This window comes from Erpetoichthys calabaricus, chromosome 12 (assembly GCF_900747795.2).
Source record: "Erpetoichthys calabaricus chromosome 12, fErpCal1.3, whole genome shotgun sequence".
In the NCBI taxonomy this organism is placed as follows: Eukaryota; Metazoa; Chordata; class Cladistia; order Polypteriformes; family Polypteridae; genus Erpetoichthys; species Erpetoichthys calabaricus.
Genome location: NC_041405.2, coordinates 88,618,966 through 88,642,594, shown reverse-complemented (window position 1 = coordinate 88,642,594; position 23,629 = coordinate 88,618,966). Strand labels below are relative to the sequence as shown.

The 23,629-nt window shown below is 39.1% G+C and overlaps 1 protein-coding gene across 1 annotated transcript in view; it reads left to right on the top strand.

Moving 5' to 3' along the window:
* Positions 1-23,629, top strand: part of inppl1b (inositol polyphosphate phosphatase-like 1b) — a 106,558-nt gene that overhangs the window by 27,741 nt on the left and 55,188 nt on the right. Inside the window, exons 3-4 of the mRNA XM_028815817.2 lie at positions 12,551-12,695; positions 22,538-22,688. Of these exons, the coding sequence (XP_028671650.2) occupies positions 12,551-12,695; positions 22,538-22,688 (296 nt within the window). The remainder of the gene's footprint in view (positions 1-12,550; positions 12,696-22,537; positions 22,689-23,629) is intronic.

Sequence of the window (23,629 nt, the reverse complement as noted above, 5' to 3'; positions counted from 1 at the left end):
AGTGTAGAATTTTGACTTTGGTGTTGATGCCCGCTTTTGGACTTATCCACTGCACAACAGAATCATGTGCTTCCCAGTTGCAGTGCATAAATGCCTCCCTGCCTTGCTGCACTCTACGCGTCCCATTTTGAATAGTATACTGGTATACTGTGAAACCCTACAGTGGACTGGTTTTGCTGGAATTCGGTACTATTATCTTCATGAAAATGCATTTTTCCTTGTGATATTGTAAGTAGAGCAAATCCATCCATCTATCCATCCATCCATTATCCAACCCACTATATCCTCACTACAGGGTCACGGGGGCCTGCTGGAGCCAATCCCAGCTAGCACAGGGCACAAGGCAGAAAACAAACCCCGGGCAGGATGCCAGCCCACCGCAGTAACGCAAATCATCACAAAAATTCAATTTTCCTAGTAATATTGCAGGTAGAGAAAATCACAAGTGTTTCTGAAAAACTCAAATTTTAAAAAACATTAATGAATTTTCTAAGTCATCTCATTTAAATCAGGGAAACATTATCTGCAACCTCAATTATTGATTGATTTACTCTTTCAAATCTACCTTGACAGGTATTATTTCAGCTTGTATATTTTCCTCTTTGACATCTGATAACCACTCCTGCCAGTAAAAGTATAAGTTAACGAAATTGAAACAGAAACAACCAAGGACTCACCATAACTTCAGCTACTTGCTTGTGCACCAGCAGGCCTTAACCTACATTTTTAGTATAAATTGGGTACTTCATCGAATAATTTCATGTGTAAGAATTTTAAACTATAATTAGCCATATAACGTCTACAATAATCAGCTAAAATTCATACATCAAATGATGGAATTTTTATATGACTTCAGCTGGAATCTGCTGTCAATGAAAGCTATTTCAGTTACCATAAAGCTATTTGAGCTGGTTTATACAGTAACTGTGTGATACTGTACATTTTGAATAAGAAGCATGTATTTTATGCACTTTACCAAATCACATAATCACATTCTATTTATTCTGTTACTTTTAAATATGAGTCATTGTACCAAAAAATGCTTAGTGCACAAAAACATTGTACCCTTGTCTCTGAACCCACCTGAATGTTATAAATTAGTTTATTCATGGCATAAGAGACCAATCAAACTGCTATACTATAGTTCTGTTGCATTGGCCTTACAGTATTGCTTAAGGGCAATGTGATAGAACACCGTTGTCCCCACCCACTCTAAGCACTTTAAAGGAGTTCTCCCCTTGTATTAGTGACTATATGTGGATCTCACTAAAGTGTCGGCGACATCTCGCAATTTGTAACAGACTCATGTATACAGTATGAGCTTGATGTCACTTTCCCATTGGGATTAATAAAGTATCTATCTATCTATCTATCTATCTATCTATCTATCTATCTATCTATCTATCTATCTATCTATCTATCTATCTATCTATCTATCTATCTATCTATCTATCTATCTATCTATCTATCTATCTATCTATCTATCTATCTATCTATCTATCTATCTCCTGTGCATCTCCAGCAGACATTCTTTCTGACCTGATAACTCTGAATTCCACAACTAAACACACATTGCCTTGTACATATGGATAGCACACTAGGAGGCAAACTCGGGTCCTGTGCTCCATGAGAAGCTTAAAAAACAGGCCTTTTAACAACACACCAAAGACAATGTCAGACGCTTCTAAGAATACAATTAAATCATGCTAAATTTGTGTGTTTCTGAACGTAAACTTATATTCAAAGTATCCATCCATCCATCCATTGTCTCCCGCTTATCCGAGGTCGGGTCGCGGGGGCAGCAGCTTGAGCAGAGATGCCCAGACTTCCCTCTCCCCGGCCACTTCTTCTAGCTCTTCCGGGAGAATCCCAAGGCGTTCCCAGGCCAGTCGAGAGACATAGTCCCTCCAGCGTGTCCTGGGTCTTCCCCGGGGCCTCCTCCCGGTTGGACGTGCCCGGAACACCTCACCAGGGAGTCGTCCAGGAGGCATCCTGATCAGATGCCCGAGCCACCTCATCTGACTCCTCTCGATGCGGAGGAGCAGCGGCTCTACTCTGAGCCCCTCCCGGATGACTGAGCTTCTCACCCTATCTTTAAGGGAAAGCCCAGACACCCTGCGGAGGAAACTCATTTCAGATGCTTGTATTCACGATCTCATTCTTTCGGTCACTACCCATAGCTCATGACCATAGGTGAGGGTAGGAACATAGATCGACTGGTAAATTGAGAGCTGAGCCTTGCGGCTCAGCTCCTTTTTCACCACGACAGACCGATGCAGAGCCCGCATTACTGCGGATGCCGCACCGATCCGCCTGTCAATCTCAAGCTCCATTCTTCCCTCACTCGTGAACAAGACCCCGAGATACTTGAACTCCTCCACTTGGGGCAGGATCTCGCTACCAACCCTGAGAGGGCACTCCACCCTTTTCCGGATGAGGACCATGGTCTCGGATTTGGAAGTGCTGATTCTCATCCCAGCCACTTCACACTCGGCTGCGAACCGATCCAGAGAGAGCTGAAGATCACGGCCTGATGAAGCAAACAGGACAACATCATCTGCAAAAAGCAGTGACCCAATCCTGAGCCCACCAAACCGGACCCCCTCAACACCCTGGCTGCGCCTAGAAATTCTGTCCATAATAGTTATGAACAGAATCGGTGACAAAGGGCAGCCCTGGCGGAGTCCAACTCTCACTGGAAATGGGTTCGACTTACTGCCAGCAATGCGGACCAGGCTCTGGCAATGATCGTACAGGGACCGAACAGCCCTTATCAGGGGGGCCGGTACCCCATACTTTCGGAGTACCCCCCACAGGATTCCCCGAGGGACACGGTCGAATGCCTTTTCCAAGTCCACAAAACACATGTAGACTGGTTAGGCAAACTCCCATGCACCCTCCAGGACCCTGCTAAGGGTATAGAGCTGGTCCACTGTTCCACGACCAGGACGAAAACCACACTGTTCCTCCTGAATCCGAGGCTCGACTATCCGACGGACCCTCCTCTCCAGGACCCCTGAATAGACTTTTCCAGGGAGGCTGAGGAGTGTGATCCCTCCCTATTCAAAGTATTATACCACTATATTTTTTAAGGAAACCCACATCCATGCTACTAGTCTTCTAAATGATCTTTTTAAATGGTATATTGAGGGTTAAGTTGTTGGATGTTAATTGATGTTTATATGGAAATAAGTCATTCAAAGTGATTCATATACTTTGGCTTTCCACAGAAACCCCAGAATTCCCAGGAAGTAACAAGAAGAATCCTCTGGAATGAAAAACCTCTAATAGAAAGCACATGTGCAATGACGAGCCTCCAGGACAGGCCTTTTAATGTGAAACAGACAAAAGTAAAAAAGACAATTATGAATCTGATGCTGCTAACTGCAGAACTACTGAATAATGACACATAAGATTTATGAAAATTAATATTTATAGCCAATTTATGTTTCCATAACATTATACATAGAGGACTTCCTGAGGGTGCTGCAAATAGAAAAATATCAACCACTTGAGAAATTCAATCAAACAAAAAGACAAAAACAAAAAGCATATAGAATACACTACAGACTGGATAGCAGTGGAGAACAGGGAGTTCACAACATGACCTCTTACAGACCTTTAGTCGCACCTAGAGCAAATGACGGACTGCTGCAGTGTCCAAAACTGACACAGTGACATATTTGTCAGGGAGATTGTTCAGTTCAGAAATCAGTTTGTAATGACACCATTTTTTCAAAATGCCATCCACAGGTAGAAGAAGTGGAGGATTTCCTAAATCTGTAAAACAAGGATAGTTATTGTAGTATCGTTTCTGACCAAGACTTGTCCAATTGTTTAAATAAATTAAGTTTCAGGTAGAAAATAATCAAAACATAATTCCCTTCACTGTATCTGCCTGTGTGTTTCTCTCTTTTATGGGTATTTATTATTTCAAACAGAAAAAGTGTAATTATGTCAAACACCTTGATTTTTCCAGTGATTTTCAGTTGCAAACTTCATTTATGTAATCTTAGATAGCCTGAGGCAGTCATTGCACAGTGCTGTGATCATGGCCATGTAGTCTGACATCCCAAGTGAGTCAGTCCAACCAGTTTGTAACTCTTAAGTCGTAGGAGCAGGCTCTGTGCATGCAAGGGCTGACAACCAAGAAATATAATGCATACAATGTGGTACCAAGGAAACGGGAGAAGCATACATTTTGGACCTTCCACATTGAAGAAATGTTCATTTTTCTGATGTATCATATTTTATGCTCCACAGCAGTATGGAAAAAAGAAAAGAAAAGAAAAGAAAGGGCTGAGGTTTTGGCTGAATTTGCTGTACCTGGAAAGCATTCCTATAGCACAGGTGTGGTCAGGTAGAACATAACAAGTTGTCCGAAGAAGGGGCAAGCACACAATACTTAGGAAATGTGAAACTGCGCTGCAAAGTTGTCACAGAGTCATGCAGCAATTCTGAGCCATGTAATGTGACATGCTTGGGTGATGACAACAGCAATTGTAATCATCAACTTTGACATTCCCTCTATACACGGATGTAGAGCCAATCAAAATGAATGCAGATGGGGCTCCTGGACCATTGTCTTGGAAGGCTAAATCTAAGATAATGAAATCAATGTGCCAGATAAGAAGAACAAAAGAAACAGTAGAAATAGCAGAACTGCATTATCATTATTTTCAAAATACTGAAAGAGTGTAGGAGCTTTGTCAATCACAGTGGGTCAGTCAGATACCTAAAGAAGTTACTGGAACACACACTCAAGAGCTTGATCACTAAAATGCAATCCAACCGGTCAATCATTTAAAAATGTGTCTGCCACATGGTCACAGTAGTACCTTGAAGTCAGCTTCATTAGTTGCAACAGCAAAAAATGTAAAATGTATTTTATTTTTCCTATTATTTTGATGGATATACATTATTAGGAAAATAAATATGATTTTCTCATTGAATTCAGATGATTTGAAACTTCATGTAATGTGGTTAAAAGCGTAGCATAATGGTACAATGTACAGAGTTGCGTTTGGGATTAAATGGGAATATAGGGTCCAGCTCCCCTATCCAGTACAAGCAAAATCAGAACATACAGTAAGTCATCATTTTTTAGTGCCATTTCCAAACTCTAGTTTACTGGTTCAGAGTTCATGTACTCATTTTCAGCATATCTAGTCTCCTAATCACATAATACCATAACCAAGTTATGAACCTACTTTCTCTAGCACTGTGTTGAAGGGAGCTGTGTCTACTGCATCAATAACCAAAGATGTATGAAAAAGTCTGGTGAACACAGAGTGGCCATGCAAACTCTATACTGGAGATGGGAATGAAGTGACCAAATTATCTGCCGCACCATCTCGCTGTCCTCTAAATAAAACACCAAATAAAGCTGATGACAGCAATGCAGCTGCTTAGGACCTATGGATCATCCTTCTCTTGTTTAGGTCATTTCCGCGTGCTGACCCATTAAAGTGAAGAAAGTTTTTTTCAATGTCATGAACTGGACTTGGAACTTGTGATGAGCTGCCCAGTGTGTAAGGAGTTGCTAAGCAGGAACAGTTAGGACAGGGTCCCTAGGGCTAGAAGACAATGAGAAAATGTGCACTGGCAGTAGCAATGTTACTTTTTATGCCAGCACAATGGCAGGTCCTGTGCATGTGCTGACTGCCCCCAAAATGACATTAGGCAGAGGCACCACTGAAGGAGAGATTTGTGAACAAACGATGTTAACCCGGGACACTGGAAGCAAGATTACGCATCAGGTTTTACAAATGCCTGTCTGTTAAAATAGATCAGAGTTGGTAGGAGTTCACAATTAGCGCTGTCATATACTGGGCACTACATGCCCCAGCTGATTATTGGGACTTTACTGTATTTTTAAAGGTGGGCTGGGTAGATTTGTTCTTTTTTTGTCTTTTGTTGAACTTATCCCTTATGTTTCTGTAATAAACGCACCGTTTTCATATTCTAATCTCCTTGGCATTTATTCTGCCTGCTGAGTGTTGACATTAAATCCCCTCTTATCTGTTGATTTTAAAGCTACTTCCTAAAAATTTTGTATTGCCTGGCAACCCTTTAGAATAAAAGTAACCAGCTGTTACTGAGCACCATTACTACTAAATAAATGTTTAAAAGTCTTTCCGGGTCACATGTGTAGTGAAAAAAGTTTTCTTTTGTGTTCATCATAGGTTGACTAAAAGCAACATGTTTTATCAGGAGACTCCTAGTTTTTAGCTTCATGTTTTGGAGTCCTGACATGTTACTGAAAACTGGTGGATTGTCACAAACTTCATACATTTTCAGCACATAGGATGCCTAACTAGCAATCAAACTTTTGTGAGATTGTTGAGCTAGTAACAGTAGGTGCTGTCCATAACCTTCATGATGCTTGGGTTACTGGCATAAGAAAAGGGTAAAAGGGTCTTTGTTAGATACTGCAGTTTGGAATCATCCAATGTAATCACCACAAGTCCTCAGCAATCTGTGGCTGGAAATTTCTTTATAAAACTATAACCCCACCTAATCGATTGCCTAAAATCGTATCTTCGTTTTAATACACCAGTTATCAGTGTTTACAGTGTTTAAATCTGAGCTAGGGTCTCATTTACAAAGGTAATAACATCAGAGGCAGTGGCATGCAGCAACTCTATCTTGTATGCTCATAATTCTGAATGCATTGGACTGTGGGAGAAGCATTTGTGTCAGTAATTTTCTAAAGAAACAATCGTTTTTGAGGTGCACGTAATTACTGTTGTATAAAGCAATCACAGAGAGGCCATTTTTCTAACCACATGAAAGAATGCAGGAATTTACTTAAGAATGTTATGTTACTTCCCTATGCCTTCCCTGTGCTAAGTCTGATTATTTTCATCCATCCATCCATTTTCCAACCTGCTGAATCCAAACACAGGGTCACGGGGGTCTGCTGGAGCCAATCCCAGCCAACACAGGGCACAAGGCAGGAACCAGGGTGCCAACTCACCGCAGGACACACACAAACGCACCCACACACAAAGCACACACTAGGGACAATTTAGAATCGCCAATCCACCTAACCTACATGTATTTGGACTGTGGGAGGAAACCGGAGCACCAGGAGGAAACCCACGCAGACACGGGGAGAACATGCAAACTCCACGCAGGGAGGACCCAGGAAGCGAACCCAGGTCTTCTAACTGCGAGGCAGCAGGACTACCCACTGCACCACCATGCCACCCTCTGATTATTTTGTGATGCTATTTTCTTAAAAATCTAATCATTGTATTTCATGAGGAATTTGCAGGATGTCAAATGAATCTTCTGATTCAACTCTGAGTTGATCAAATGTAGACAAGTGCTGACTGCTTAAAAAGTTCTCCTAGTGACACTGGCTGGTTCTCCTTGCTCCATTTCTTCACTGGTCTTGTTTAGCAGGTGTTAAATGAATTTTTGTTGCAACTAACACTCAGACTGTTAGTTACATCTATCAAATGAACTCTAACAAGAGAAGTTAAAACATGCTAATCCAGATAGGTTTACATTAAAAACATAATAATAATAATAATAATAATAATAATAATAACACCAGGTACCACCAGTTGAACATCTTTAAGCAGTAGGTTGACAGCACATGTAGAATGTGAGGTCAGGCTGAGTAGACAATCAGCCATGTCATCACTGGATGTTCAATGCTGGCTTTTACTGAACACATAAACAGGTACATAAAGGTTGCCAGCTAACTGCACTGGTTAATCTTTGGAGCTACTGTATGTGGACAAATCCCTGAGAAATGATACCAATGCATGCTGACTCTACCATCATGTGGACATGGCAATGCCAGCTGCTTGAAAATTTTTTGGCTAACCATCATGATATGATTGTCCATTGAAAGAAGGAAAAGCAATGTCTGCTGATTGAGATAGTAGTCCTAAATGAAAATGGCATCATCCAAAAATAAGCTGAAAAGTAGAGCAAATATATAGATATGGAGATTGAGATCAGCAGGATGTGCCATCAAGAAAGGATTCAACAAGAACAACACACAGTCCAAGAAGTGCAGAAGATTGCAAGGATCGCAATCGCACACATTTTCAGAAAATGATGGATTAAACCGTAGTCCTCCAAACACAGACACTGCAGCTATGATGCCATGAATAAAAATAATAATAATAACAATAATGCATTTCATAATATGACTCTTTTACTATGTCGAAAGCGCTTCACAAAATTTCAAATAAGAGTACAGTTGACTGATTTATGAACTCACTCACTCACTCACTCATCAACAAAACCACTACTTCCCATTTAGTTAAAAGCTGAAATTTGGCGGTATAGTACATTTAATTCAGTAGGTATCTGCTAAGAAAGGATATTTCAAAATATAAATATTTTGGAGGAACACTCCTACAAAAATAGAAAAACTAAATGCCCCAAAATCTCAAAAATGCCTTGATGGATATTAATGAAATTTGGTGATGATATAGAAAAAAGAAAATTAACCAGGACATATTTTTTATTTCTTGATATTTGTCTGTAATAATGCTGTAGTGAGTAGGTATCCTTGGGAAATTTGTCTTTTTTTAGCTTCGGGGTGATCACATGGAAAATGGGGTGTGCAGTTAGGGTTAGGGTTAGGGTTAGGGTTAGGGCAAATGAACACCAAAAGCAGAACATTGTCACTGTACAAACTGACAGAGAGAAATGGAGCTGCTGGCAAGTGAAAGAAAGGCCACTGCCCTGCACAGGAAAATGAAATGAAGTGGCGAGCTGCATGGAAAATGAGCTGTGAATTGGACGAAAGAAAGTTAGGCAAAAATCAAAGCAGACATGGTTATCAGGTGGCCTCCTTGGGTACACGGAGCACTCCCTATTCTGTGAATTTATATAAATACGCTTCAAAGAACCAGGCGATGTGTTGCAGCTTGGTGGCAAAATACATACAATATTGCAGAGAACTGGGGAGTCCCCTTGTGCCACTGCGCTTTGGATCACAAAGCACAAACAAAGATCTGCTTAAACAGCACATTAGCCCACTCCAAGCCCTAAAAACACAAGCCAAAATAACTGAACCAAAATAATACACCGCGTTCTTTGCACTTTCTACTTTAAAATTATGTTTCAGACTTTTGGAAAAGTAGTAATAAATATATAAGACTGACACGTAAGTGTTGTTATCATCTACAGACTAGATCCCATTCGACTGTCTAACCTTAAAGAGTGCTTTACTTCTTGCTGACCTAAACTCATCCTTGGCTCTTTCATGTCACTCGGGACTTCTCATCCACAGCACCTCCTTAGCTGCTACAACTCACCTTGCAGAAAATCTATTTGTAGTCCTAAATCCTTTACCTCCTATATGAAAAGCAAAATGCCTCAATACTTATAAGCATTGTCTTCAGCTTTGGTCTCTCTTGTCACTTATATTTTTAAAAGAAGTGCCTGTTGAGGGAAATTAAAAAATTTTTCTGTCCCAGAAGCAATCATGTTTTTTTTAACATCCAGATACATCAAACATTGCTAATACCCACTGCAGTCTTTTTCATCTGTTCTTTAACTATTCCAACTATTAATTTTGATTTCCCTATCAAAAGTTTTCTTGAGAGCCAACATTTTCTTTGCTTCATGAAATTCAAGCATTTAATTATGGGTTGAAGGAAGCAACGACAGATGTTAGCAACATACAGTATAATGGTCCACATATGGCACTTTGTAGTACAACAAGACTTAGCATAATATTAACAAATGCACTTTGTTGAGATTATTTTTAAGGAGTGACCAGAGTCCATCCTGGAAGCACTGGACTCCCAGGCAGAAAACAGCCCAGAACAGGGCCGACTTGCATGCACCCACACCTACACTCATACAGGGACGTGTTTGGGAATGTGGGAGGAAAATTGGAGTATCCAGAGGAAACCCCATTCAGACAAGGGACAAAGTGCAAACTGTACTCAGTCAACAACCAGGAGCAAGGTTAAGGCGTAAGATGCTGGATCTGTAAAGAAGCAATACTAACCACTGCACTGCTCAGATACCCTGTATCATAAAATATTTATTTATAAACTAGGTTACTCCCGATTCCACCTCAACCTCAGTTGTCATATGCATGTCACTAATCAACATGCTGGAATTTCATATGAATTTCTGATGCCTGAATAGCATTGCTGCAAAAGTTGTTGTTTACTTCTTTTTCTTCAGCATTTGGCTTTTAAGTTTATATTATGTATGCTCATTCTGGTATTTCTGATGTTTATAAAAGACGCTACTAACCCCACCTCCTTTCCTGCTGATTCTATCAATAGTACAGAAATGTATTTACCACAGCTCTGTTTCTTCATTCCTGCAAGCTGTTTGTTAACAGTGCCAAGATACTCAGCTGCAACCAATGGAAGGCACTATTGGGATATAAATTTTAAATACAGCCCACAAGAAAAGTACATGAGCAATGTTTTTACTGAACAAACTCTAGGCACGCATGACAATTGTATCTTAAAGCTTTTCACATTTTTAAAAACCACAGAGACTTCATTTCTTCTTTTATTAATTAAACTTTGCTTTAGAACAAACAAGCTCTTATTTTTGTCTCCCAGCTGAATTACAATAACAGCACTCTAAAAACTAATCAACTTGAATACATTTTGCACAGAGCCATTACCCTGCATTCTGGATGTCATCACTTTAATTACTTTTCTGTTTCAGAATATTGGTACCCCTTGAATACACTATATTTTTAACACCAAATATACTTATTATTGTCTTCTTGCTGTAATTACATTATAGATAATGATACCCCTATGTAGGATTTGGTGTCTCTCCATTTCTGTCTTTTTGTTCTCTGGATATGATTCCCAAAAAATTCTGCTTTATCAGACTTTTTGGTAGAGGAGAGAGAGAGAGAGAGAGAGAGAGAGAGAGAGTGAGAGAGAGAGGTTGGGAGCATGCACTAATACAGCGTGTTGCCATACCCACCACACGACAATCCACCTCAACATCTCAAATTTGGACTCGAGTGTAGCCAGGCAACAGGTGAACGTTTGCACCACACTAGGTTGAATGGAATGGAACAATGTAAGATTTATTTAGTGGCTAGAGTGCCAGTCCTACCACCATCCACTAAGTTTTCCCTACAAGTTGGAGGACCTGCTTGCAGGGCTGGATGGAAGTTAACGTCACACTCAGGATGGAGCAATTGCAGGTTAAGGACCTTGCTCAAGGGCCCAATGGAGTGGAATCACTTCTGGCATTTACAGGATTTAAACCAGCAGCTTTCTGATTGCCAGAGCAGATCCCTAGCCTCAGAGCCATCACTCCACCTTTGATGGTAAACAATAAAAAATTATAAAAGCTAGTTGAATGCCTTCAAAAGTTACTTAAGCCAGTTTCACATTATGCAATGTCAAGGCTTGGGGTATGTCAGCCTACCACAGTTGCTGATCTCGTTGCCTGACCATATCAGTTTGAACGAATGAAAATCTCTGCCCATACCATGTTTACCGACTGAATGCCAATCTTCCAGTACAGTTGTGCTTTCTTCTCACAGCCTAAAGCGAGCTGCCTGACAGAACCAGAAGTGTACAAAGGATTAACAGGTGTGGCATGTTCAAGCACGATCTCTGCCTTTTATTTCTTTTTCCATTTCTGTCATTGTATATAACACACACAACATCAGACAAACAGGCTTCTTTTCTGTTGGCAAAGCCCAAAACACCCACGTTAAGCATTCTTCATCAGTGCATTCTATGCATTGTACTTCTAGATGAGCATTTATTGGTTGTCAGCTCTCATGCACACAGAGTCCATTTGTACGAATAAAGACAAAATCAAACCTGAGTGAGTTATGGACAAGTTGGAGTGAGTCACTGGTATGTCACATTATGCAATTGAATTCACAGATGCTTATAGATGACTGCCTCCAGTTTGCTGAGACTTTGTAAATGAAGGCTATGACTGAAAACTCACTGGAAATGTTGCGTAACATGACATAGTCTTTAATGGTCACAAGGGGTGAAGCCAAGGAGGGAAAATTTTTCCAGCTTTCAGACACCTGAAGTCACTTGTAACGACTGGAAGTCACACGTTTTCTAAGCAGTGACATATTGAAGGCCCTCACCTATGGAATACCTTTGGGCTATGAACGTCTCAGAACATAGGCTTTAAAATAAGCCATTTACATATCTATAAAATCATACACGTGTACACTTTGGTTAGTTATATTACAGAATATGATTATGTTACACAATTATTCAAAATCTTGATAAACTGAGTCTTCATAAGCATAGTATGAAATTCCTGATGTGACTAGTGGCATGTCAAAGAATCCACCAAAAGACAAAAGTCATGCTCAGTGGACCTGGTTAACAAAAACTGCCTTTAGGATTGACACAGGAAGGGAAATTTTATGTAAAGGGCCAAGGTCTGCATCCAGTTTGACAGCCACGTTGAAGCAAATACCATGACTTCCAATTTTAGATAGTACTAAGTGAAATATTTTAGAATTAGGAAGATCTCATATTTTTAAACTTTTGCAGCTTACAGACAAAAAGTTCAAATCTTTGTTTTTTTGTTCCAAACTTACCAGACTTCACAAGGAATTCAAGTCAACTGCTTCAGGACGCTGGCGGACTTAGTCTTAGGGTACCAGCAACCTCATAAAGGTCTGATAACCCCTTTGTTGTATCCAGTGCTTCGCGAGACTGATCCTGGAGATGAAGGAGGCAGTTCAGGTGAGTTGTTCCCAAGTTTGACTTTACTATTGATAAAACCTTAATATGAAGTACTGTAGCATAATTTCATTTTAGCAGAACCTTTAGTTTATAGTCTGATACATTTAAATTGATGTATATGTAAAAATGTGATGTAAATCTGTGTATGTGAGAGTGTGTCTGGGATGAATGGGTTTAGGCTAAGACAGACATGGCTCCCTGAAGTGCTATTACGGTATGGACTATTTCTGGAAAATGGATACTTCTTAATGTTGTTCTGAGCCTAATGATAATAAACAAACATCCAAAGTAAGGTGTTATTGTGGTGATTAGATCTGCTATATCAAAGCTTCCAGAACTCAAGTTTGATTCCTGGCTCACTTGCTGTCCTGGCAAGAGCTGGAATATTTTACCAAAGACGACTGACAGATTGCCAACTGTAAAATGGTCTATGAATAAGTGTTGGTAAAAGGATGACCAGGACAGTTTTTTTTTCTTTGCCTTATAGCAAATTCTGCTGGTATAGCCTCTGTGTTTATGCAATGCTATAATGGAAATTGGTGGAGTACTCCACAAGGCAGTGAGCTAGATAGTGAAAAAGAGAGAAAAAAAACTCAAATGTGTTATTTACATACTGAGACTGTAGAGACTATAAATAGTTCATCAGCCATTCAAAGTCAGTGCATCAAAGAGATAAATTCTGCCTAATGAAAGTTCCCATCTATTCCTTTTGTCAACCAACACTCATTACAGGCTAATTGAACTGATAGAGACTGAACCTTATTCTTTGAAGAATAAACACGATCAGTAAAAAATATTAATACTTACCTTTGGAAAACAGGAAAGATGTCCAGTAGAATACAAGGAACTTTTAAGCAGTTTTCATCTTCAGTGTTTGCTTTTTATTAATGTCTGCATGTAAAACAAATTACTGTAATGGGGCTAATAACACAATTACTTCCTCTGTGCAGCTGAAAAAAATTACCTTGATAAAATCTTTTAGGAAAGTATTTATAAATTAAAAAAACCTGTTTAACAGTTTGGTGTGATTTCAATACTGTTCCCAATTTATTATGGTTCATTATAAAAAAAAGCACATTTGGATATGGATATCACCGTCAGTGCACTGTTCAAGTTATCATCAGAATGGTTTCTCACCCATGGCCCTGATCTGGATTAGGTGCATTGCAGAATGGATGGATGGATGACTGGATGAATGGATAATACTGAATGCACCACAAGTCAACCCCCATGTTTTTGTGTTCAGATCTTACTGGCTCACTGGTCGATCCCTAAACAAGCTACTTGGGGTATAAGAGTATAGATATGTATTTTCTCAAAAAACAAGGCACATATAAAGCTCTTGGGTTTGTATAAACCATGTGAAGAAGTAAATAAATAAAGCATGCCATTTTATAGTAGTTTGAGTTCAGCCTGAGCTTTAATATAAAACCTTTCAATCGGACTATCCCAGACAGCTGCTCTTGACCACATAATTAATGCCACCATGCAAAATAAAAAATAAAAAAACAGTCAAAGACAAATTAAAGAAATAAAAAACATACCACACACACCAAAAACCAAATACTTGGCAAAGCAGAAAATAAAAAACTTCATCATGAAGTGTATACTGGAGAAAACATGTCCTGGAGTGTAATGTCTAGATTTCTACAATCTGCAGTTTAGCAACAGGCAGGAATTACATTAGAGCTTGATGGACTGTTGTGTGAAACCTAGAAATGTCAGCTCGATGGAAATGTGTTGTTGTTAAAGGACTACACAAAATTAGTATGTATAAATACAATTTTAATGAAAAGTGTAGGCCCCCTATCATGTCATATTTAGTCCATTGACACATTTTGTTTCTCGCATGTTACCAAGAAGGGGAAAAGGCTGAAAAGGACTGAAAGATACAACTGCCAAGGACCAGAAAGGGAGGCCAAAAAAATCATAATTTTTTAAACGTGCCATGGTTCAAATGCCAGAAAATCAAAACAAAACTGAAAGTGCCAAAGCCAAAAGACATACCAGAAATCGTATTTAAAGAAAAACAGGCAAGGTTCTTAATCCCTATATATTTGCCAGAAACTAACTGCACACACTGGATGAAACTGTTTTTATTATCCAGAAACATGGACGTCGATCAAAGAACACCACCAGTTTATGTAGAAAATGGAGTGTGACATGATCCCCATGATGACAACCTCCAGTCACATGACAGCAACAGCCCAAGCAGAAAAAACAACATGGCCGCTACCATGAAAAAATTGCATTCAAAATTAGTAAATTATGACACTTAGCACCTATCATATCTTTATTTTAGCCCTGTGATCTGCCTCTTTTCATTTTGCTCCAGTGCTAGCTAAAAATATGTGTTAAAATTTGTAAAATAAAAAATGAATTGGTTTGCAGACAGGTCTACAAAAAAAAATAGAACTCAGGTTAAATTCAAATCTTTTTTTTTAATGAACAATAATGGTCACCTATAGTATGCAGAGTGAACAGAACAGTTTATTAAAATCACTACATTTAAATTAATTTCTTGTCCATACTCAAGACTTTTTGTCCAGCTGTTGTTTGCCTTTAAACAAAATATAAAATCTAGGAGTACTTCACACAAAAATGCAATTCAAAACAGCAAAATAAACAGCGTAAAGGAAAACCCATGCTGTGTAGTAGGACAGCATAGAAAATAAGGACATAAGCCTTTTTTAAATATGTAAATTTAATTAAACTGACCCTTAAATGCTGAGAAAATTTAGTATGTAATTGTGGTCTTTAAAGTCTACTAATGAAGATTCGGCTTAAAAATGAGAAAATGCATGGAAGAAGAAGTGAGTTTTCAGGTACAATCTAAAGGTGCCTCACAAACATGCCTAGTTTCACTACTCAGCTGGCAGAATAAATTATTATTATTATTATTATTAGTAGTAGTAGTAGTGGTAGTAGTAGTAGTATAACATTTTGGAGGCAGAGACTATGTATGCTTCTGGTTTGACTGGGTTTAACAGTGTTGGAGAGACAAAACAAAAATACAGCATGTAGTGTTTTGCTTTAGAAATTCCAACCACTAAGTTGAAAACAAGAAGTAAGTTGAAATTCTACCAAAGAACCTGTGAGGGTTTACTATTCTCAACCAGCTTTGAATATCCTGAAATGAGGTGCCTGCTCATGACTACCTCCAAAACCAGCACAAATCAACACCACAGTGCTAAAAATAATGAAAAGCAAAATAATAAATAAGAGCTGACAATCTTACTATGCTTCAATGCCTCTTTTTGCGATTAGAAACAGCCATCTTAATGGCTGCATATTGTCTCACATAGCCATGCCCTGTGACTTCACAATTGCTTAGCCATCATAGATCCTAAAAGAAAGTGGAAAATCTTCAGAGAGACAAACAAAATGGAAACACTAAAACAATGAACTGGCTGTAGAACCTCAGAACCAAGCAAAGTATCCCAGAAAATAGGAGCCACAAAGCTAAATGACCTAAATATGCCATCAGCAACTATCTGGCTCTAAAAGCACTTACTCAGCAAAGGACACAATGACCACACTTACATCTGGTTATTTGTATAAACAGCAAAAGAATTGCAACATATTACCACTTGTACAACATACCATAAATTAATTAGAATTAATTAATCCAATTCAGAGGTGTAGGACATCAGAACTGATCCTGGCAGCATTAGCTGAATGGCAGGGACAAGCCCTGAAGTGTGTGAATTCATTCTGGAGCATAGCATCGCCTATATAAGCATGTCATTTTTAACAGGCCAGAATTTGCAAGTAATTATTTAAAAATAATACTTCCAAAATTATAGGTCTTAAAAATAATTCCTAATTTTCCACATTTACTGCAAGTGGTTATCATGTCTATATACCCACAGGAAAATTTTACTTCTCACAGGTTGATCTTTGATGGCTCACAAAATTTAAAAGAGATTCGCATTTATGTTTCATGTAAGAATCATCTTTGTCACAGGTGTTTCGTGTAGAACTCCTTATGAGAAATAGTTTGTGACAAAAAGGAGACATGAGATGCAACGGAGGGAAAAGGAGTCAAAATAAAGAACTTATTTCGAAGAGCATGGTATATTATGTGAGATCTCATTCTAGTCTTGTTTTAAACTCTTTCAAGACTTCATATTTTATTTATTGCTGGACTCATGCCTTTATCCAGGTGACTTAGAACATATGAGATATGATTACAGTAATCCCTCGCTACTTCGCGGTTCACTTTTCGCGGATTCACGACTTCGCTGGTTTTTAAATACAAGTGATTGCCCGCCTATCACGGAAGTTATGTTCCAGACCCATCAGCAACAGGAGAAAATCCGCGATATAGAAAGACCATATAAATAAACATTTTTATAGTTTAAGCCTTAAAATACCCATCCCACATGCTTTAAACACATGTAAACTTATAAAACACACTTTGTTAACACATATGATATGTGGATGTCGGGCTAAGCATATGAGTAACATCTCACTATTATAAAACATTTTAACTTCACGCAAGACAAGACAGTGAGACAGGAAAATTGGTGATGTACAGGCTTTTAAATTATTGACACGCAGAGCGACAAGCAGCACAAAGCCAGCACAAAGTCGACTTCTCCTTAGCGTTCATTCAGCTCCCCACCCCCTTGACAATGCGAAGTGGCAGGAGCTACTGCGCCTCCGGGGAGGGGGGTTTGAGCGAACGTGCGTTCAGCCCTCACACCCCCACACACACACACTCCTCCTCCTCCTTCCGAACGCGCAGAGCGACAAGCAGGCATTTTGGCAGAAGCAGCACAAAGTCCATTTCTGCTCTGCTCAGAGTTCAGCTGCCCCCCTTCACAAAGCGAGTGCAGACACATCGACATCTGATCGCTGCGTGCAGTGTGCAGTGTTGGTCTGCAGTGTTTAAGAATGCAGAAAGTGTTTAAGAGCATAGGAAGTGTTTATAAGAGCGTGGGAAAGGTTAACAAGAGAGTGAGAAAGGTTTATAAGAGTGTGGGAAGGGTTTATAAAGCCTTAAAATATGTATAAATAATAAAATAAATATAGGTCGCTACTTCGCGGATTTTCACCTATCGCGGGGGGCTCTGGAACGTAACCCCCGCGATAGGTGAGGGATTACTGTAGTTACATTTCTTTTGTTTTGCTAATTAGAGCACAGGCAGGTGAAGTGACTTGCTCATAGTCATCAGTGGTGTCAGTAGTGGGATTTAAACCCACAACCTCAGGGTTTAAAGCCTGAAAGTCTTAACCACTATGCCACACTGCCTACCTTTTCTTCTAGAATAAGTATGATCTAACTGGAGCAGAGCAATAGACTGAATATTAGTGTAACTAATAGTATTATTCAAGGACAACAGCTTTGTAATCATAGTAAAGTGTTTTATTACTACCGATAATACATTTTACCATATACAGTATTACTGAGCACACAATGGAAAAACTTTGCAAAAACAATGTCAAAACACCACTTGGAAGATCTGAGACCACTCTTTGACTTTGCTAAGATCTCTGCTGAAACTCAAGAGGAGACCCTTATGAGAACACCAGGGTATTTTTTCTCAGAAGAAAAATCTGAGAAGCAAGAGACAAAAGGCATTGCCCACATTTTATTTCTTTATGATTTCATTGTTGTCGAGAAGAAACCAAAAAATATATTACAGAGATTTCTTTTTGATTTTTCACTCCTATGGGTGATATTGTGTCACTTTGGCATCACATTACCATTACATGTGCATATTTTAGTAGCATACAATTAAGGTAAAAACTGACTGAGGCCCTGAGTATAATGAATCAAAAAAAGCTGACAAATGATTTGACTAAATCCAAACATTTTTCTGGAACAAGCAGGAGTCAATCAGTGTTTCAGGAATCTTACTAGGACCAAAGTTAAATATGAGCATTAAACCAGTAAAGCAGTCAAAATCACATGAGGTACAAAAAAAGTTTTTTAAAAAAACTGAGAAAACTTTAGTATGCAAAGCATTAAGACTGAGCAACCAGAAAGCAAGAAAGGCTCCTTTAAAAACTACTCTAATGAGCAATTAAATTAGCATGATTTGCCTGAGAAAGCCACAAACAATGTCAAATGCACTAAATTTGCTTCATTTTCCTCTCTGCAACTGTATTACCCTGGGTTGAGTAGATGTCACTAAATTTGTTATGGATTGGGCTATTCTCACGCACCTTTTACTATGTTCACATTACAAGCCTCATTGTTCAATTCCAATTTTTTGCCCAGATCGGATTTGCTGATAGATCTTGATGGTTCACATTCATAACAGAACAAGTGGCCTGTATCTAACTATAATGTGAACACATCTGTCATTCGAAACAGAACATGTGCGAAAATTGATATGTTTGAGCACAAGTCATCTACATCACCAACAATAAAAAAATGTCATATTGATGTGACAACTCATGGTATAAAATTGACTTGCTAGTCGCTAGTGTGCATCCCATTTTGCTCTGGGGACAGTTCGTCAACTGTATATCGAGAAGGCGAAAAAAGACAAACAGCTAGCTTTTGCTGTTTTCTCAGATATTGCTTACATTGCTACATCAACAGATATCTTGGTATTGTAAAGGAAGCAGCAAGTGTGGGATTGTGACTGTTGTCACACCTGTAGCTCTCCTCCATTGTTGTATTGCTGCCCTGCTGGTGCTGACTGATGATGACAGCACTCAGCCAACGCATATACTGTAGGTAAAAAAACAAATTAATTCTTTACTGTCCGTTCTCATTCATGTCACGTGGCCACAAATCAGATACATATCCGATCAATGGACCACATTTGAAACTGACTCAAATCAGATTTGAATAGATCATCATTTCTGTGTCCACACAGTCCTGAAGACATCTGATTTGTGTCACATTAAGGTGAAAAATCAGATCTGAGTCACTTCAACCTTGTAATATGAGTGTAGTCTAAGATTAACACATACAGTACACACAGACTGACACATACACATACTAAAGCAATGAGTGAATCATAGAGTAACTTTAGATTAGATGTGAGTTTTATACCGAGATAAAGTCTTCTTCTTCTTTTGGCTGCTCCCGTTAGGGGTTGCCACAGTGGATCATCTTCTTCCATATCTTTCTGTCCTCTGCATTTTGTTCTGTTACACCCATCACCTGCATGTCCTCTCTCACCACATCCATAAACCTTCTCTTAGGCCTTCCTCTTTTCTTCTTTCCTTGACAGCTCTATCCTTAGCATCCTTCTCCCAATATACTCAGTATCTCTCCTCTGCACATGTCAAAACCAACGCAATCTCGCCTCTCTGACTTTGTCTCCCAACCATCCAACTTGAGCTGACCCTCTAATGTACTCATTTCTAATCCTATCCATTCTTGTCATACCCAATGCAAATCTTAGCATCTTTAACTCTGCCACCTCCAGCTCTGTCTCCTGCTTTCTGCTCAGTGCCACCATCTCCAACCCATATAACATAGCTGGTCTCACTACCATCCTGTAGACCTTCCCTTTCACTCTTGCTGATACCCATCTGTCACAAATCACTCCTGACACTCTTCTCCACCCACTCAACCCTGCCTGCACTCTCTTTTTCACCTCTATTCCACAATTCCCATTACTCTATACTATTGAACCCAAGTATTTAAACTCATCCACCTTCGCCAACTCTACTTCTTGCATCCTCACCATTCCACTGACCTCCCTCTCATTTATACACATGTATTCAGTCTTGTTCCTACTGACTTTCATTTCTCTCCTCTCTAGAGCATATCTCCATCTCTCCAGGGTCTCCTCAACCTGCTCCCTACTATCGCTACAGATCACAATGTCATCAGCAAACATCGTAGTCCACAGGGACTCCTGTCTAATCTCGTCTGTCAACCTATCCATCACCATTGCAAATAAGAAAGGGCTCAGAGCTGATCCCTGATGTAATCCCACCTCCACGTTGAATACATCTGTCACTCCTACTGCAGACCTCACCACATTCACACTTCCTTCGTACATATCCTGTACAACTCTTACATACTTCTCTGCCACTCCTGGCTTCCTCATATAATACCACAACTCCTCTCGAGGCACCCTGTCATATGCTTTCTCCAGGTCCACAAAGACACAATGCAACTCCTTCTGGCCTTCTCTAAACTTCTCCATCAACACCCACAGAGCAAACATCGCATCTCTGGTGCTCTTTCTTGGCATGAAACCATACTGCTGCTCACTAATCATCACCTCACTTCTTAACCTAGCTTCAACTATTCTTTCCATTAACTTCATGCTGTGGCTCATCAATTTTATTCCCCTGTAGTTACTGCAGTCCTGCACATCCCCCTTATTCTTAAATATCGGCACCAGTACACTTCTTCTCCACTCCTCAGGCATCCTCTCACTTTCCAAAATTCCATTAAACAATCTGGTTAAAAACTCCACTGCCATCTCTCCTAAACACCTCCATGCTTCCACATGTATATCATCTGGACCAACAGCCATTCCATTTTTCATCCTCTTCTTTGAGATAAATGATACACTGAGATAAAGTAAATCAGAAATATGTGTAGACTTAGACAAAAATACAAACAGTGATAAACTAAAGCAGAGTTTCACCATGTTGCTCTTAATGAAACATCTGTGAGTAAAATCCCAGATCTGTAGATAAAAAAAAGTTCAGATTTAAGTTACAGTTCACCATAGTTCATCTCAGCATAACCTGTAGCCAGAAACAGTCAGTTGTGGTTTTTAATATTTGTCATCACAACTACATTCAAACATTGGCACACCTAGGCCAGTAGACTGGCTCCTTCCTTGGCGCTGTAATACACAAATAAAACCATAATGACAATTACTGAACTGCTGTCTCAGGAGTTTTTTTTTTTTTTCACTAAGGCAACTTATAATGCATAACACAATTTTCAACATTTTACCTCTAGGAATCATGATAAGAAAGCCCTTACAAAGTCTCTCATATTCCTAAATATAAGAAAACACTTGCAGTTATATTAGCATTTAAAAATGTAACTGTGGGAAGTTGAACTACCTTGAGCTGCATAATGAACACCCATACAATTAATCACAACACTGGAACATAATGTTAAAATTACAAGAGCACCCTTTTCGTTGTATCGGCATCCTGTCCATTTTTTTCTTATTGCTAGAAATGTGTATGTGGATCAAAGCTAGTCCTTAATGGACATTCTGTGCTTTGATTTTGACAAACATCTTACATTAATGTGAATGTGCAAAGCAATTTTAATGGAATCTACTGTCAAATCATAGTTGCAGGATTATTGTTCAGCTGTACGTGGCTGACTATTAGTGCTCCAGAAGGTTCTAGTCTCCTCATATTTGAGGAAAAGCCTTAATACCTTCGGAAATGCTCTTATAAGTACATGTATGGTTTAAGGCTAATGCCTAATGATGTGCTATGCCTTAGTTATTTTCACCATATTAATTTAAATTCATGGAGGTAATAGGACCTTAGCACATGGAAGACTCAGTCATTCTAGGTTTACCAGATTAATATCATTGGGACAGAGATACTGAAAAGAGCACATTTCTCAATATGCTTGTTGAAAGACCCCAGCAATCGGGCCTAGTTCTGCTCATGTGGCCTAATTCCTATCATGTAGCCATACAGGTGGAAACCACCAAAAAAAAAAATTAGTAATCTTTACTTCTGCATAGTAAAAATGCAAAAGTTAAAGGCAAGATTTGATTAACAAGAAGTGACATATTCTGTTAACATACTTATGTTTATAGACTTTTACAAAAAATCGTTTTGCCTTTTCTTGCATTACATAAATTTTAATTCAATAGCTTTTTTAACTATTTAACAACTTCCTGCTCTTGGTTTCTCTTCACTCCCCCATTCCTTAGATGTTGACGATGACCGTGCTGTACCTACTACATCCCAGAATGTAATACAAGTGACATCAAGTATGAGGGTTACATCTGAGCAGCCACCAAGCAGTAGAGTGCCTCTACCCCACATCCTTCAACAGAGGCTCCAAGATCTCTCAAGCACTAGGTACTGTGCCTGTGTTAGTAAGACTCTGGACTGTTTGTTTTTATAGAAAAATAAAATGGAAAAATGTGTTAATCTCACAAATAATGCATCAAAAAATATGTTTAGCAATAAAATTATTTATGTCATTTCAATGGATTTAGCAATGAGATTTATGTACAAAAAAATTTCCATTTTTAATTTGGAGACTGTAGTAGGACAGTGTCATAGGAATTGTCTGAATGGCCTTTCTTTCTCCTCTATGACCCATAGAAATGCTCATGAACAAAATCCTACACCCTCAACAACAACTGATGGAGTTCAGAAATCTGAAATAATAGGGATTATTGGGAGAAATATTAAGGGTTTAGAAGAGAGAAAACAGGAAAGTTGTGACACAAATAAAACACAGCATAAACATAGCTAAGCCACTTTGAGCCTTACTAGATAAACCTAACTGGCACCTAATGAGAGTTCCAATCTAATCTCTCATATCCTTTTCAACATGCTTCCTCACACCCCTGAAACTTCTTTTCCAAAACACTAGCTTCATTTCCATCTCATCCTCCATGTCAGACAAGCCCTTGCCTCCACATCCACCAGACTCTAACTTCACCTGGATGAGGGCTAGGGGGACATTTTAAGACTTGACACTGAAGTACTTCTGGTTAGCATGAGAAGCTCTTCTGGGTCAGCCTGACTTCCACTAAAATAAAATAGATTGGCTGCAGTATTGTAACTCTAAGGTGAAAAATCAGATCTGAGTCACTTCAACCTTGTAATACAGTATAAGTGTAGTCTAAGATTAACACATACAGTACACACAGACTGACACATACACATACTAAAGCAATGAGTGAATCATAGAGTAACTTTAGATTAGATGTGAGTTTTACACAAAGATAAAGTCTTCTTCTTCTTTTGGCTGCTCCCATTAGGGGATCTTACAAAAGTGTCCCTCGCAG